Source organism: Narcine bancroftii, chromosome 4, assembly GCF_036971445.1.
Source record: "Narcine bancroftii isolate sNarBan1 chromosome 4, sNarBan1.hap1, whole genome shotgun sequence".
Taxonomy (NCBI): Eukaryota; Metazoa; Chordata; class Chondrichthyes; order Torpediniformes; family Narcinidae; genus Narcine; species Narcine bancroftii.
The window spans coordinates 123,048,310-123,062,103 of NC_091472.1; the positions used below are offsets into that span (position 1 = coordinate 123,048,310).

The 13,794-nt window shown below is 40.9% G+C and overlaps 1 protein-coding gene and 1 long non-coding RNA gene across 3 annotated transcripts in view; one reads left to right on the top strand and one right to left on the bottom strand.

Annotated features, from left to right (window-relative positions):
* Positions 1 to 13,794, top strand: part of LOC138761089 (uncharacterized) — a 247,081-nt gene that overhangs the window by 61,547 nt on the left and 171,740 nt on the right. The window lies entirely within an intron of this gene.
* Positions 1 to 13,794, bottom strand: part of LOC138760233 (seizure 6-like protein) — a 126,413-nt gene that overhangs the window by 41,152 nt on the left and 71,467 nt on the right. The window contains exon 10 of the mRNA XM_069930565.1: positions 4,343 to 4,539. Coding sequence (XP_069786666.1) covers positions 4,343 to 4,539 — 197 coding nt within the window. The remainder of the gene's footprint in view (positions 1 to 4,342; positions 4,540 to 13,794) is intronic.

Sequence of the window (13,794 nt, forward strand, 5' to 3'; positions counted from 1 at the left end):
TATTGTAGAGCTCGATGATAAGGGATTCTTCTTGTGTGATCCCAGACATCTGCTTTAGAGGGAATGAGTAATGGGGAGAGGTTGAACCTGAGTTGAGGCTGAGGTGCGACCTGATCGTAGCTTATAAAATCACAAGAGGCATTAAAAGAGTAGAGAGACAGTATCTTTTCCCGAGGGTAATATGTCACTGACCCGAGGACATACATTTAAGGTGGGAAGTTTAAAGGAGATGTGTGGGAAAAACCTTTTACAAAGCAAGTGTTGAGAGCCAGAAGCGGTCTTGGAAGCAGAAACAATATTAATATTTAAGAGGCTTCTAGATAAACACAACAATATGAAGGGAATGTGGGGATATCAGAATAACAACATGAGTCTCAACATAGACAAGACAAAGAAGATGACGGTGGATTTCAGGAGGACCATGGATGACCAGCCTCCATAACACATTAATGGGATCGGTAGTGGTGAGAGTAGAGAACACCAAGTTGATCAGAGTCCACTTAATTAGTGACATATCCTAGACACATATCTCCTCACTTGTCTGGCAGGTATTACAGCAACTGCACTTCTTGAGAAGACTGAGGAAATCAAGATTATGGCTACCATCCTGTTAACTTTCTACTGGAGATTTGTTGATGGCATCCTGCCTGGCTGCATTTCAGTGTGGTACAGTTATTGTAGAACATTGGATGCACAGGACCATAAGAGCAGCAGTGAGGATTCTCCACCATCTCCTCCCCCCGCCACCCCACCCACCATCAACATGATCTACATGGAGAAAAAAAAAAAAAAAACATGATCTACATGATCTCCCAGGATTGTCTGATCCCTCCCACCCTGCACACAGCATCTTCCAGCTACTTCCATTGGGAAAGGTATTAATGCCAGAACTATCAGGATGAGGAACATGGGCAGTGAACTGCTGATTGACTGATGAACTGCTCACACCAACCACCCAAGACTCTATTATTTAACAATATTTATTTATTTTTAGATATGTAGTGCATATAAATAGCTTGTAAATCTGTGTGCCATGTTATGTATGTTTGCGTGTTTTTACGCCAAGGACTGAAGACCACTGTTTCATCCAGTTGTACTTATACAATTAGGTGATAATAATAAACTTGAACGATTAAGTTCAAGCAGCAGGGTTTTAGTTTGATTTGGTCATCATATTCACACACACATATAGCCAAAGGACCTGCTCGTGGGCTGACCATTCTATGTTCTACCTACTACCCGCCAGATGTCTATCAGAAACAGGAAGCTTGGGCGCTACAAACCTTCTCCTGGAAAGGCTGAAGAACAGACATTCAAAAATGGGTAGAGCGGCAAGGAGTAATACGGTTAACATGGAGAGGCTGGAGTAATTGAAACAAAGATGGTTCAAAAATTAGTGGAAGAGGACGAGATCATGACTGCTTAAGAGAGCAATCGAGAGAGGGAAGCTGTTTTTATTAGTGATGGCTCAAGGACAACGTGACATGGATTTAAAAAACATGGCAAAAGGTACAGATATAATGGGAGGAGTTAGGATTTTACTCAGGGAGTACTAATGATCTGAAATTTTCTGCCTATTGGGATAGAGATAACAGCAAGTCAGGGTATTTGAGTTGATACTTTAGTGGAAAATAATTTAAGAGAAGGAATAGGGAGAATGAGACTAATGGTTTTGCTGAACTAGGATCTAGCATAGACTCAATGGGCCAAATGGTGTAACAATTCTATGATTCCTCTTGCACAGCGCATCTCCAAGAGAAGTCACCTAATTCCACCCAGAGCAGAATTCACGCTGGAAACCTATGGGTTGAAATCGTTTAATTCCACAGGGTGTTTAGGGTCACCAATGTCCCTTGAAACAGATGGCATCTTTATTTTCCATTCCCAATGCAGTTAATTCAAGTATTTAACATTCATTTTGGAGTTAAGAAGAAATGATTACTGTGCAGCAGAATTTACTGGGAGTTTGTTCATCTGCCAAGCCCTCCAATTGCCCTTCATATTATTAAAGTCATTGCTTGTCACAATTGTAGTACCGTACTTCAAATCATGATTCCTGTTGCATTATTTTCAAAAGCATATTTTGTTTCAAGGTCAGCACATTCAGCAAAAGATTCTCCTCACAAACTGGGCTAATTGGAATCTGACAAGGAGTCTAAAAATGTGAGCACAAGAATATCTTTTGTCATGGAGAGCTCAGGTCATCACAATGAGTGAGCTGGAAATGCCAGAGGCTCACATGCACAGTCCCTGTCACACTGAAGTCAGCACCTGAATTTTCACATAGGTCATGATCCATTTCAGACCTCTCCTCGATGAGTATGTGGGAGAGATTTTGTTTTCTGTCCTACCCTTTCTCTGAATTCTCCAGCCATGCCTTTATCACCCACAGTTAAAACATATTTCAAAGGCTTCCAGTTTGTGTTCAGCAAACTGTAAAAGGATACCTTATTTTCCACTCTTCCATGAGCAAGCCCGGTTTATCCACTACAGTGTAGTTCTGTCCTCTATTGGCTCCTGTTTTCCTCAAAGTCCTAAATGCAAGATTGTCTTCACTGTTATGGACTTGCTCCCACCTTTCTAGTACTGTAAACACCTGAGGCCATATATCCTTTGCGAGGTATTCTTTCAGAGTTTAATCCAATGATAACTGAACTGTGACAATGGACACAAGGGCCAAATCACTCAAGCCAAAAAACGCTGCCTATGTACCTTTATCTTTGCTATATAAAGCACACTGAATGGGCAACTAAAGCGGCATAGTTGCCCATTCAGAGCCAGCTCTTCAGCGCTTGACGTCCTGTTTTGCGGTAACTGCCAAAATGTTTGGCCTGGAGGTCAGCCTGAAGAAAACTGAGGTCCTCCATCAGCCAGCTCCCCACCATGACTACCAGCCCCCCCACATCTCCATCGGGCACACAAAACTCAAAATGGTCAACCAGTTTACCTATCTCGGCTGCACCATTTCATCGGATGCAAGGATCGACAACGAGAAAGACGACAGACTCGCCAAGGCAAATAGCGCCTTTGGAAGACTACACAAAAGAGTCTGGAAAAACAACCAACTGAAAAACCTCACAAAGATTAGCGTATACAGAGCCGTTGTCATACCCACACTCCTGTTCGGCTCCGAATCATGGGTCCTCTACCGGCATCACCTACGGCTCCTAGAACGCTTCCACCAGCGTTGTCTCCGCTCCAACCTCAACATTCATTGGGAGCGACTTCATCCCTAACATCGAAGTACTCGAGATGGCAGAGGCCGACAGCATCGAATCCATGCTGCTGAAGATCCAACTGCGCTGGGTAGGTCATGTCTCCAGAATGGAGGACCATCGCCTTCCCAAGATTGTGTTCTATGGCGAGCTCTCCACTGGCCACCGTGACAGAGGTGCACCAAAGAAGAGGTACAAGGACTGCCTAAAGAAAGCTCTTGGTGCCTGTCACATTGACCACCGCCAGTGGGCTGATCTCGCTCAAACCGTGCATCTTGGCGCCTCACAGTTCGGCGGGCAGCAACCTCCTTTGAAGAAGACCGCAGAGCCCACCTCACTGACAAAAGGCAAAGGAGGAAAAACCCAACACCCAACCCCAACCAACCAATTTTCCCCTGCAACCACTGCAACCGTGTTTGCCTGTCCCGCATAGGACTTGTCAGCCACAAACAAGCCTGCAGCTGACGTGGACATAACCCCTCCATAAATCTTCGTCCACGAAGCCAAGCCAAAGAAATAAAGCACACTGTTTGATCTGTTGGGTTTCTCCAGCGTTGTGTTTTTACTTCAATCACAATGTCTAGAGACTTTCGTGTTTTACCTTTTTGTGAAGTATACCTGACAAAGGGTGCAGGCTCGAAACAGTGATCACCCTTCACTCCTCTGGATGCCGTGTGACCTGCTGAGTTTCTTCAGCACTTTTGTGTATTTCAATATCATTGACTCTAGGATTCGGTACTCCTGTTTAATTCATCCCCATTCAGCAGCCCAAAACATGCTCAAAGTTATGGAGCATGCATCTAAAATATATTCCACTGATTTCCATGAATTTAATTTGGAGGTAGAGTCCAAAGTGAGGTAGGGTTCCGCTGACCAGAACCAAAGTTTCCAGATAATAATGCCTCAGATGTTGCCTCCCTGCATAACCATCAACAATGGACTTTCCTTCCTTCATTCCTTCATTGAGCTTTTGATCCTCCTCTCTTAATATTCCCTTTCATCAGTTTTGATTCCATTTTTTAATGAAGCAACTTAGGCCAATTTACCAAAGGTATCTGATCAATTAAAAATCAGCTATAGTGTCAAAACTTAGTTGGCCATTCTTTAAAAATAAATGTTCTACACACCATAATAGTTCATGATAAATCCTTGGCCCTTCCCAAAAATTAAGCCAGCTGGATCAGAATGGAATCGGACAGTGAGATCGGAAGTGGTGGAGTAAACCTTCAATGGGGCATTGGTTCCGACGAATTGACCGAGGATCCTCATGGTTAAGTCATCTCCATCATACAGGGACAATATATCGCTGTTAGTGAGGTTCAGTCTGCAATGGAGGATGGAGAGAAAACAATTATTAGTATTTCCACTCTTGTTTGGTCAGTTCTCGTTCTGGAGTTGCTGTACCACAGCAGGCTGAAATCACATAGGTATCAACCAGCCTCCATTCTCTTGCCCAGTATAACACCCCTTAAGCTGCAGATTGCAACCCAATTTGGTGCTATAACGCCATCAAAGTAGACAGTATGGAAGCAAGCCAGCCCTTGCGGACCAATTGACTCCCTAAGCTAGTCCCATTTGTCTGGCTTTGGTGCATGACCTGCCTGTCTATGTACCTGTTAAAGATATTTTAACTGTTGCTCTCCCCCCCACCAACTCTACCACTTCCTCTGGCAGCTCATCCCACATACTCACCATCCTCTATGTCACACATGTCAAACTCTGGCCCGCGGGCCAAATTTGGCCCGTGATATAATTATATTTGGCCCACAAGATCATTTCAAAAATGTATTAGAGGTGGCCTGCCCTGCAGCGAGAGCCGATGCTGTTTTTTGGTAATGTCAGCCCCACCATCCTCCCCCTTCATTGGACATCCTTCCCCATTGTAACACGAGAAATTGTAACACGAGAAGTCTGTCGATGTCATCAGCTGGCAAGCTGGTTGGAAGGCTCCCCGCACAACCAGTCACTTCTCCCACCTGTCGAGCGGTGTGGCGGATTGGCGAGCGCCTGTGATTTCCTGTCGGCGCGACGGGCATGGCAGGCTGCGCACGGCCCCCGGGCAGCGCAAGCCCCGCGCGACTGGCACCGGACGGCCCTTCCACAGCGCGAGCGCACTTCTCCCGGTCGCCACGGCCTTCAGCGCTTGCACCCGCGCGGACCCCAGGGACGGCTGGTTCGGCCCTGCACTTGAAGAGAGAGATGGTGGCTGTCCGCAAAGGCTGATCGGCAGCGCGCTGGGCCTGAGTGGGTGGATAAGCAGGGGTGGGCAGAAGCTGTAAGTGAGGAGTAATGGGCAGGGGAAGTTATGGTGGTGCGAGGGGCAGTTAGACGGAGGGATGAGTAGAAGGAGGGGTGGATAGGGAAGAGGTAAAAGGGGAGGGGCAGGGGGAGTAGGGGAGGGGTGATTAGAGGGTGAGAGACGGGTAGAGGGAGGAACAGGTTGAGGGGAGAGGCAGTAGAGGGGCGTGTATAGGATGGGGTGGGTAGAGGCAGAGCGAGTGGAGTGAGGGGTGAGTAGAGGTTGGGTAAAGGACTGGTCAGGTAGAGGGATGGTGGGTCGAGGGTGAATAGAGGCCTAGAGCCTGAGGAGTGAGCAGGAAATGCTGAGTCCTGATGCAGGCCAAAATGGACTACATCTCCACAGGGACCAAATATGTTTTCCTCAGGTCAAGCAAAGGGTGAACTTGAGCTACCTACTCCTGACCTGTAACATTATCCTCCTAAAGTTATATCCTAAAGTTTAACATTACATATGTTGAAAGAAGAGAAAACATGCAGATGTTGTTGAAAATTTTCAATAAATATTTAGTTTGGCCCTCGACTTAGTCCAAGTTTTTAATTTTGGCCCTCCGTGAATTTGAGTTTGACACCCCTGCTCTATGTGAAGGAAGTGTCCATTAGGTCCCTCTCACCTCACCTTAAATCTGTGCTCTTACAGAACTCCCTCCCCAGTATGTCTAGAAAAGATTATGAATATTTGTCCTATCTATGCCGATGATTTATATACCTATATCAAGAAGTCCACCTCTCCTTCACTCCAAGGAAAAAAGTCCTAACCTATCCAGCTTCTCTTTATATCTCTCATTGCAAAGACAAGCAGAATAATATGGCAAAGGCTCCTCAAAGTGTGATATTAGTTGGATTTTTTTTCAACTTGACAACATCTCCTATCACCAGCACCTCAACATTTGCACATTCAGCAAAACCTTTTAATTAATACATTTATTTACAGTTCCAAGGCACAAATAAATATTCCAGGTGCATTATTGGAAATGTACCGTGCGGAGAGAGTCCACATTATCTTTTGTCATACTATCTGCAGATAAAATCATAAAGCATAGAACAGGCTCTTTAGCCCCACGCCCATGCTGACCAAGTTGGTATTCTGGTCTGATCCCTCTTCCCTTCATTTCATCCAGATCCTTCAAGACCCTTCCTGTCCATATCTCTGCCAAAATGTCTTTTGAACATCTTAATTGTATCCACTTCTGTTGTTTCCTCTGCCAGCTTGTTTCAGATCTGGACTATCCTCTGAGTGAAAGGGTTACCCCTGAATCTCCCTCTTCAATCTCTCTCCTTTCACTTTAATCCTATGTCTTCTAGTTCCAGAGTCATCTCCCTGGATAAAATAAACCTGCAAACATTCATTTTATGCATGGCCCCTCATGACTTTATAAACCTCTGTAATGTCATCCTTCAGCCTTCTTCACAGTAAGGAATAAAGGCCCAGACTATCCCTATAATCCCTATAATTCAAACCTTCCTGTCCCAGCAACATCTTGGTGAATCTCCTCTCCACTTCTTATTGAAATCCAGTGTCTAGAGTGCTGACAATACCAATGCAGCCTCACCAATGCTAGAACAGCTGAATCATGAGGTAGCAACCTTTGTATTCAATGCTCCTCTCAATGAAGGCAAGCATGTCAAATGTGTTCTTTACCTCTGTCCACCACTTTCATGGAACATTGCACCTGTACCCCAAGGTCTCTTTGTTTTACAACACTGTCCAGGTCCCTGCCATTTACTGTGCAAGTCTCAGCACTTGCACTTGTGAGAATTAAATTCTATTTGTCATTATTTGGTCATCCTTCCCAACTGATCTAGATCCCATTATATACTTGGGGTAATCTTTCTCACCTTCCACTACACAAAGTTGGTTGCATTACTGGGAGCTTTGGTAAATATGGTGTGTTCCTTCAGTGTGTAGTATGGATTATGGAGTGTCATTTGACCCCTTGTCCAGAATCTGGTGAGAATGTGGATTGCGCAGGGGCATGTAACTTCTCTGAATGGGAAGTCACTTCACCTGCCAATCAAGGTCAAGCCTTGCCCACAGGTCCGCGCAAACCTGGTTATTGGTCCCTTTAATTGCATCATTGATACCTGGGCCAGACTCTCCCACTAATGGTACTTTTATATCCACTACATGTGAGCCATCATTCTCTTTCACTTCTGGGATGAACCCAAGCTCCACTCCAGGATCCATGGGCAATGCTGAAGGATAATTGGTAAGGTGTGCACAGACAAAGGGTTGGGAGCTGTAGTATTGTGTTCCTAGTTTAGTTAGATAAGAGCTGTCCCTGCCAGGGATATCAAGGGGAGGTGGACATCGTATGTTGTTACATGATTGTTAAGCCTTCTACTGGCGAGTGGTTGCGAGTGTACTGTTTAACCCAGTGAGTGTGTGTGTGTGTGTGTGTGTGTGTGTGTCTTTTACCCTTTTTGTGACTCCCATACACATGTAAGTAAAAACTACTGTTCAGTCAGCTGTGTTGAGACTCATTACTCTTGGGACCCATTGAGCTGGTTTCACACACACAACATAGAGTCCAGTGAATCCTGTTTGCTGTGACATGGATTGCATTGGAAACTTTGTGCTGACAAGTGGCAAAACATCAATCGTGAGATGGGGACAGGAGGTGGGTGTGTCAGGAAGTTGATAGGTTCTGGTCAGAGCCAGGGTCCAGAATCCTTGTAATCTTATTTTGACGGTGTTAAAACTACATATAAGCAGCAATATCCACTGTACATCAGTGCAGCCTTCATATCATGCCAAGGGGTTTAGTGGCATCTGTTATCCTAATACCTGCAGGAAGTTTACGTTGCTATCCCTTATAAACAATGAGGAATTACAGTACTTTCATATGACAGGTCACTTGGCCCATCAAGTTCATGCAAACTATCTCATTAATCCCATGCTCACTTTTAGTTCCTTGTAACATGTTCTTCCACATCTGCCCATTAACACCACATGGATTCTCCCAGCTACCTGCACCAGGAGTAACCTACAGTGAACAGGTATCTAATGACCAGGATGTCCTTGTTACATGAAAGGAAGCTGGAGCAAATGGGGTAAACCCACAAGTCACAAGGAGAACGAGAGGAGTCACGTGATGGAGTAGTGGCCGGTCAGGGAATTCCAGCCCTCTCCCGAAAAGTTAAAAAAAAAACACACAAAGCACAAAGGTACAAGATTAAAATTTATAATAAAGTAAAAATAAAGGTGAGAAGAAAATGGCAGCGAAGACAGAAAAGTCAAAAACAACGGGAAGAAAAGAGGAAGAAAGAATGTCGGAAGAAGAAGGTGAAGGCCTTACCTGTCCGAAGAGGCCCGCCGCGGAGAGAGAAGCCCGCTCCCGCAGGTCAGTGGAAATCCCGGGCTCGGGACTACAAAAATGGCTCGAGGAGCCGAGTAAAAGTGCGCAACCGCGCATGAAAAAAAACACACTGACGGGAGGGGGGAACAGCTGCGGAGTCGATATCCACAGTTGAGAGAGACACCTGCAACACAGCAGCAGGTGCAGAACATGGAAAATAACGACAACAAGAAAGAAGAGGGTAAAAAGAAAACAAGGAAACAACAGATGGTCAACCCAGAGGAAGAAGAAGAAGAAGAACAGAAAGAAGTGGAAGAAGAAGAGAAAGCAAGACAATGGATGTATCTTTTTTTAAAGAATATATGGAATCAGTGAAAGAATGGCAATTACAAGAATTTGATGAGATAAAAAGAAGAATTAAGAATGCAGAAGAAAAAATGAATAAAATGGAAATGGCCATGTCATAGATAGGAAAAAGAATGGAAAATATGGAAGAACGAGAAACAATTGTAGAAATGGAAGTAGAGGAATTAAAAGAGAAATTAGAATAATCTAATAAAAAAGTTAAAGAGGCACATGAGCTGTTAGCTCAGAAGATAGATATAATAGAAAACTATAATAGAAGAAATAATATAAAGATAGTGGGCCTTAAGGAAGATGAAGAAGGCAAGAATATGAGAGAATTTATAAAAGATTGGATCCCCAGGGTCCTAGGAAGACCAGAATTACAGGAAGAAATGGAAATAGACAGGGCACATAGAACATTAGCCCTGAAACCACAACCGCAGCAAAAACCAAGATCCATTTTAGTAAAATTCTTAAGATATACAACAAGAGAAAATATATTGGAGAAAGCAATGAAGAAAGTAAGAGAAGACAAAAAGCCACTGGAATATAAAGGTCAAAAAATTTTTTTCTATCCAGACATAAGTTATGAACTCCTGAAGAAGAGGAAAGAGTTCAATACAGCAAAAACGATCTTATGGAAAAAAGGATACAAATTTATGTTAAAGTACCCAGCGGTACTTAAAATAGTTATTCCAGGGCAACAAAACAGACTATTCTCGGATCCAGAGGAAGCAAGGAAATTTGCAGAACAACTACAAAATAAGCAGAGAGATGAAGACATGTAATGAGAGTTAAAAATGACCACGAACTATATGTATGTGTGTAAAGGGGTATATGTGTGTATATATATAGTGTGTAGACATGAATGTATCCGTATTTAGAGGAAAATATATAGAGTATAGACAAGAATTAATAAGGGAGGGAAAGGGAATAGAGGGAATAAGGAGGGAATTAAAAGAGTGACCTTTGTTACATATGAAAATTGAAATCTTTTCTGCGGGGGGCTGGGTGGGGAGGAGTTACGGTCACTACAAAATCAGTTGACGTTTGCGAGTGAATTCGCAAATCCAAATGGAGAGGGGAGATGTGGTTGCCCGACAAGGGATAAAGGGCAACTCAGGAGGGAGAGGGGAGAATGGGGTTAAAGAAGTTTTAAATAAGAGAATAAGGAAAATGTTTGATGTTTTAGAAATGTTGTCTTATAAAGTGTTCAAAACAAGAAAGCAGAAATGGATAAGAAGGAAAGGTGATGATGGAGAAACGGAAAGGGAAGATAAACAAAGTATAAAATGGCTACACTGAACTATATGACTTTAAATATTAACGGAATACATAACCAAATTAAAAGGAAGAAACTGCTAAATTTACTGAAAAAAGAAAAAATTGATATAGCATTTGTGCAAGAAACACATTTAACTGAATTGGAGCACAAGAAATTAAAGAGAGATTGGGTAGGACACGTAACAGCATCGTCGTATAATTCAAAAGCAAGAGGAGTAGCTATATTAATTAGTAAAAATGTGCCAATTAAAATAGAAGAGGAAATAATAGATCCAGCAGGGAGATATGTAATGATAAAATGTCAGATATATTCGGAGTTTTGGAATCTACTCAATGTATATTCACCTAACGAAGAAGATCAAAAGTTTATGCAAGATATTTTTTTGAAGATAGCAGATACGCAAGGGAACATATTAATAGGAGGGGATTTCAACCTGAATTTGGATTCAAATATGGACAAAACTGGGAAAAAAATTAACAGAAAGAACAAAGTAACCAAATTTATAATTAAATCGATGGAAGAAATGCAACTCTTGGATATATGGAGGAAACAACACCCAAATGAAAAGGAATATTCATATTACTCGGCTAGACATAAAACATACTCAAGAATAGACCTATGTAAAACAGCAATAATTACAGTAATACTAAAGCAAGGGAAAGATCCACTCACACCAGCGTCATATAGACCAATATCATTACTTAACACAGATTATAAGATAATAGCTAAACTATTAGCAAACAGATTAGCAGAGTATGTACCGAAAATGGTAAATCTAGACCAAACTGGATTTATTAAAAAAAGACGCACAACAGACAATATTTGTAAATTTATTAACTTAATTCATGCAGTAGAAGGGAGTAAAGCGCCAACAGTAGCAGTTGCTTTAGACGCAGAGAAGGCCTTTGACAGAGTAGAATGGAATTATTTATTCAAAGTATTGCAAAAATTCAGTTTACCAGAGAAGTATATTAATTGGATTAAAGCATTATATAAGGGGCCATTGGCGAAAGTGACAGTAAATGGATATATATCAAAGCAATTTAACTTAAGCAGGTCAACACGGCAGGGATGCCCACTATCACCCTTATTGTTCGCGTTAGCTATAGAACCACTAGCAGAATTGATAAGAACAGAAAATAATATAAAAGGGATAAAAATAAAAGACAAGGAATATAAAATCAGTTTATTTGCGGATGATGTTATAGTATACTTAACAGAACCAGAACTATCAATAAAAGAATTATATAAGAAATTGAAGGAATATGGAGAAGTGTCGGGTTACAAGATTAACGTAAATAAAAGTGAAGCAATGCCAATGAATAATGCGGATTTCTCAAAATTTAAGAAGGAATCAACATTCAGATGGCAAATGCAGGCAATAAGATACCTAGGTATACAAATAAATAAAAATCTCGGCCATCTATATAAACTCAATTATTATCCACTAATGAAAAAATTACAGGACGATTTAGAGCATTGGAAAGATTTACCATTAACACTAATAGGAAGGATAAACTGTATTAAAATGAACATTTTCCCAAGGATATTATACCTATTTCAGGCATTGCCAATACACTTGACAGAGAAATTCTTCAAGGAGTTAAAGAAAATAATAAGGAAATTTTTATGGAAAGGGTGGAAACCGAGGATAGCACTAGATAAATTAACAGAATGGTATAAACAAGGAGGCTTACAACTGCCAAACTTTAAAAATTATTATAGAGCCGCACAATTAAGATACCTATCAGATTTTTATCAAACAAGGGAAAAGCCAGATTGGACTAGATTAGAATTAGATAAAATAGGGGAAAAGATACCTGAACACATATTATATAAATGGGATGAAAAATTGGTACAACGTAGGAGTTCTCCAGTATTACATCATCTACTCAATATTTGGAAAAAGATTCATGTAGAAAGGAATAAAACAAATTACCAATTACCAAAACTAATATTGACGCAAAATAAGTTATTCCCTTTTACAATAGATAACCTTTCCTTTGGAGAATGGGAGAAAAAAAGGATCAAAAGAATAGAAAATTGTTTTTCAGGAAATAGATTATTATCCTTTGAACAAATGAAAGATAAATACAATATAACTCAAGATACAGTGCTGGCATATTACCAATTGAGATCCTACTTGAAGGACAAATTAGGAAGCAGTCTGAGGTTACCAGAGGGAAGTAACTTTGAATATGTGATTACAGATACAATGATAATCAAAAGATTTATAACAAATATGTATATTAAACTGCAAGAAAAGGAGAATGAGGAAACAAATGGTAAAACTAAACAAAAATGGGAACAAGATTTAAATTTAAGATAAAAAAGGAAACATGGGAGAAGTTATGTTCTGGAACGATGAGAAATATAATAAATATGAGGTTACGTATGATACAATATAACTGGATACACAGGCTATACATTACACCTCAAAAGTTAAATAAATGGGACCCAACAGTATCTGACAGATGTTTTCGATGTAAAAAAGAAATGGGAACAACAATTCATGCAATCTGGACATGTGAGAAAGTAGAAAAATTTTGGGAAGATCTCAATCATATATTAAATAAAATAACAGAAAACAATATACCAAAGAATCCAGAGATCTTCCTCCTAAGTAACATAAAAAACAAAGAATTTGGAATTGATTTGGATGGTGCACAAAAAAAGATTTGTTAAGATAGCTCTAGCCGTAGCAAAAAAATGTATTATGTCAACCTGGAAATTGGAAGATAATTTGAGAATACAACAATGGTATATAGAAATGAATAAATGTATTCCATTAGAAAAAATAACATATAGTTTAAGAAATAATATTGAAATATTTGAACAAATATGGGAGCCTTACATGAAACACAATAGAGAAAACCTACCGGGGACATTCACTACCTAAATTAACGAAAGGAGAAGGAAATGAAAAGAATTGACTCAGTGGAATTTCTTGTTTAATTTTATTGAATGACAACATTGTTTGACTGGTTTAATGTATCTTAGATTTTGTACTTTAAATGGATGGGGGGGGAGCTAGGGAGGGTGGGATGGGAGGAGTGGGGGGGAAGAAAATGACACTGTATATATTTGAAAAGGAAAATCTATGTATCATGGTCAATGTGGTTTATGGTGTGAAAAATAAAAAAAATTAAAAAAAAGTCACAAGGAGAACATGCAAATTCCACACAGATAGCATTGAAGGGTCAGGATCCAGCTTGGGTCACTGGAGCTGTGAGGCAGCAGCATTACCTGTGGCATCACTCTACCGTGACCGGTGCTTGGGTGAGATAAGTAATTCTATGAAGGGATACTTCACCAGATGTAACACATTTAAGTGTCCAAATACCTTTTTTTT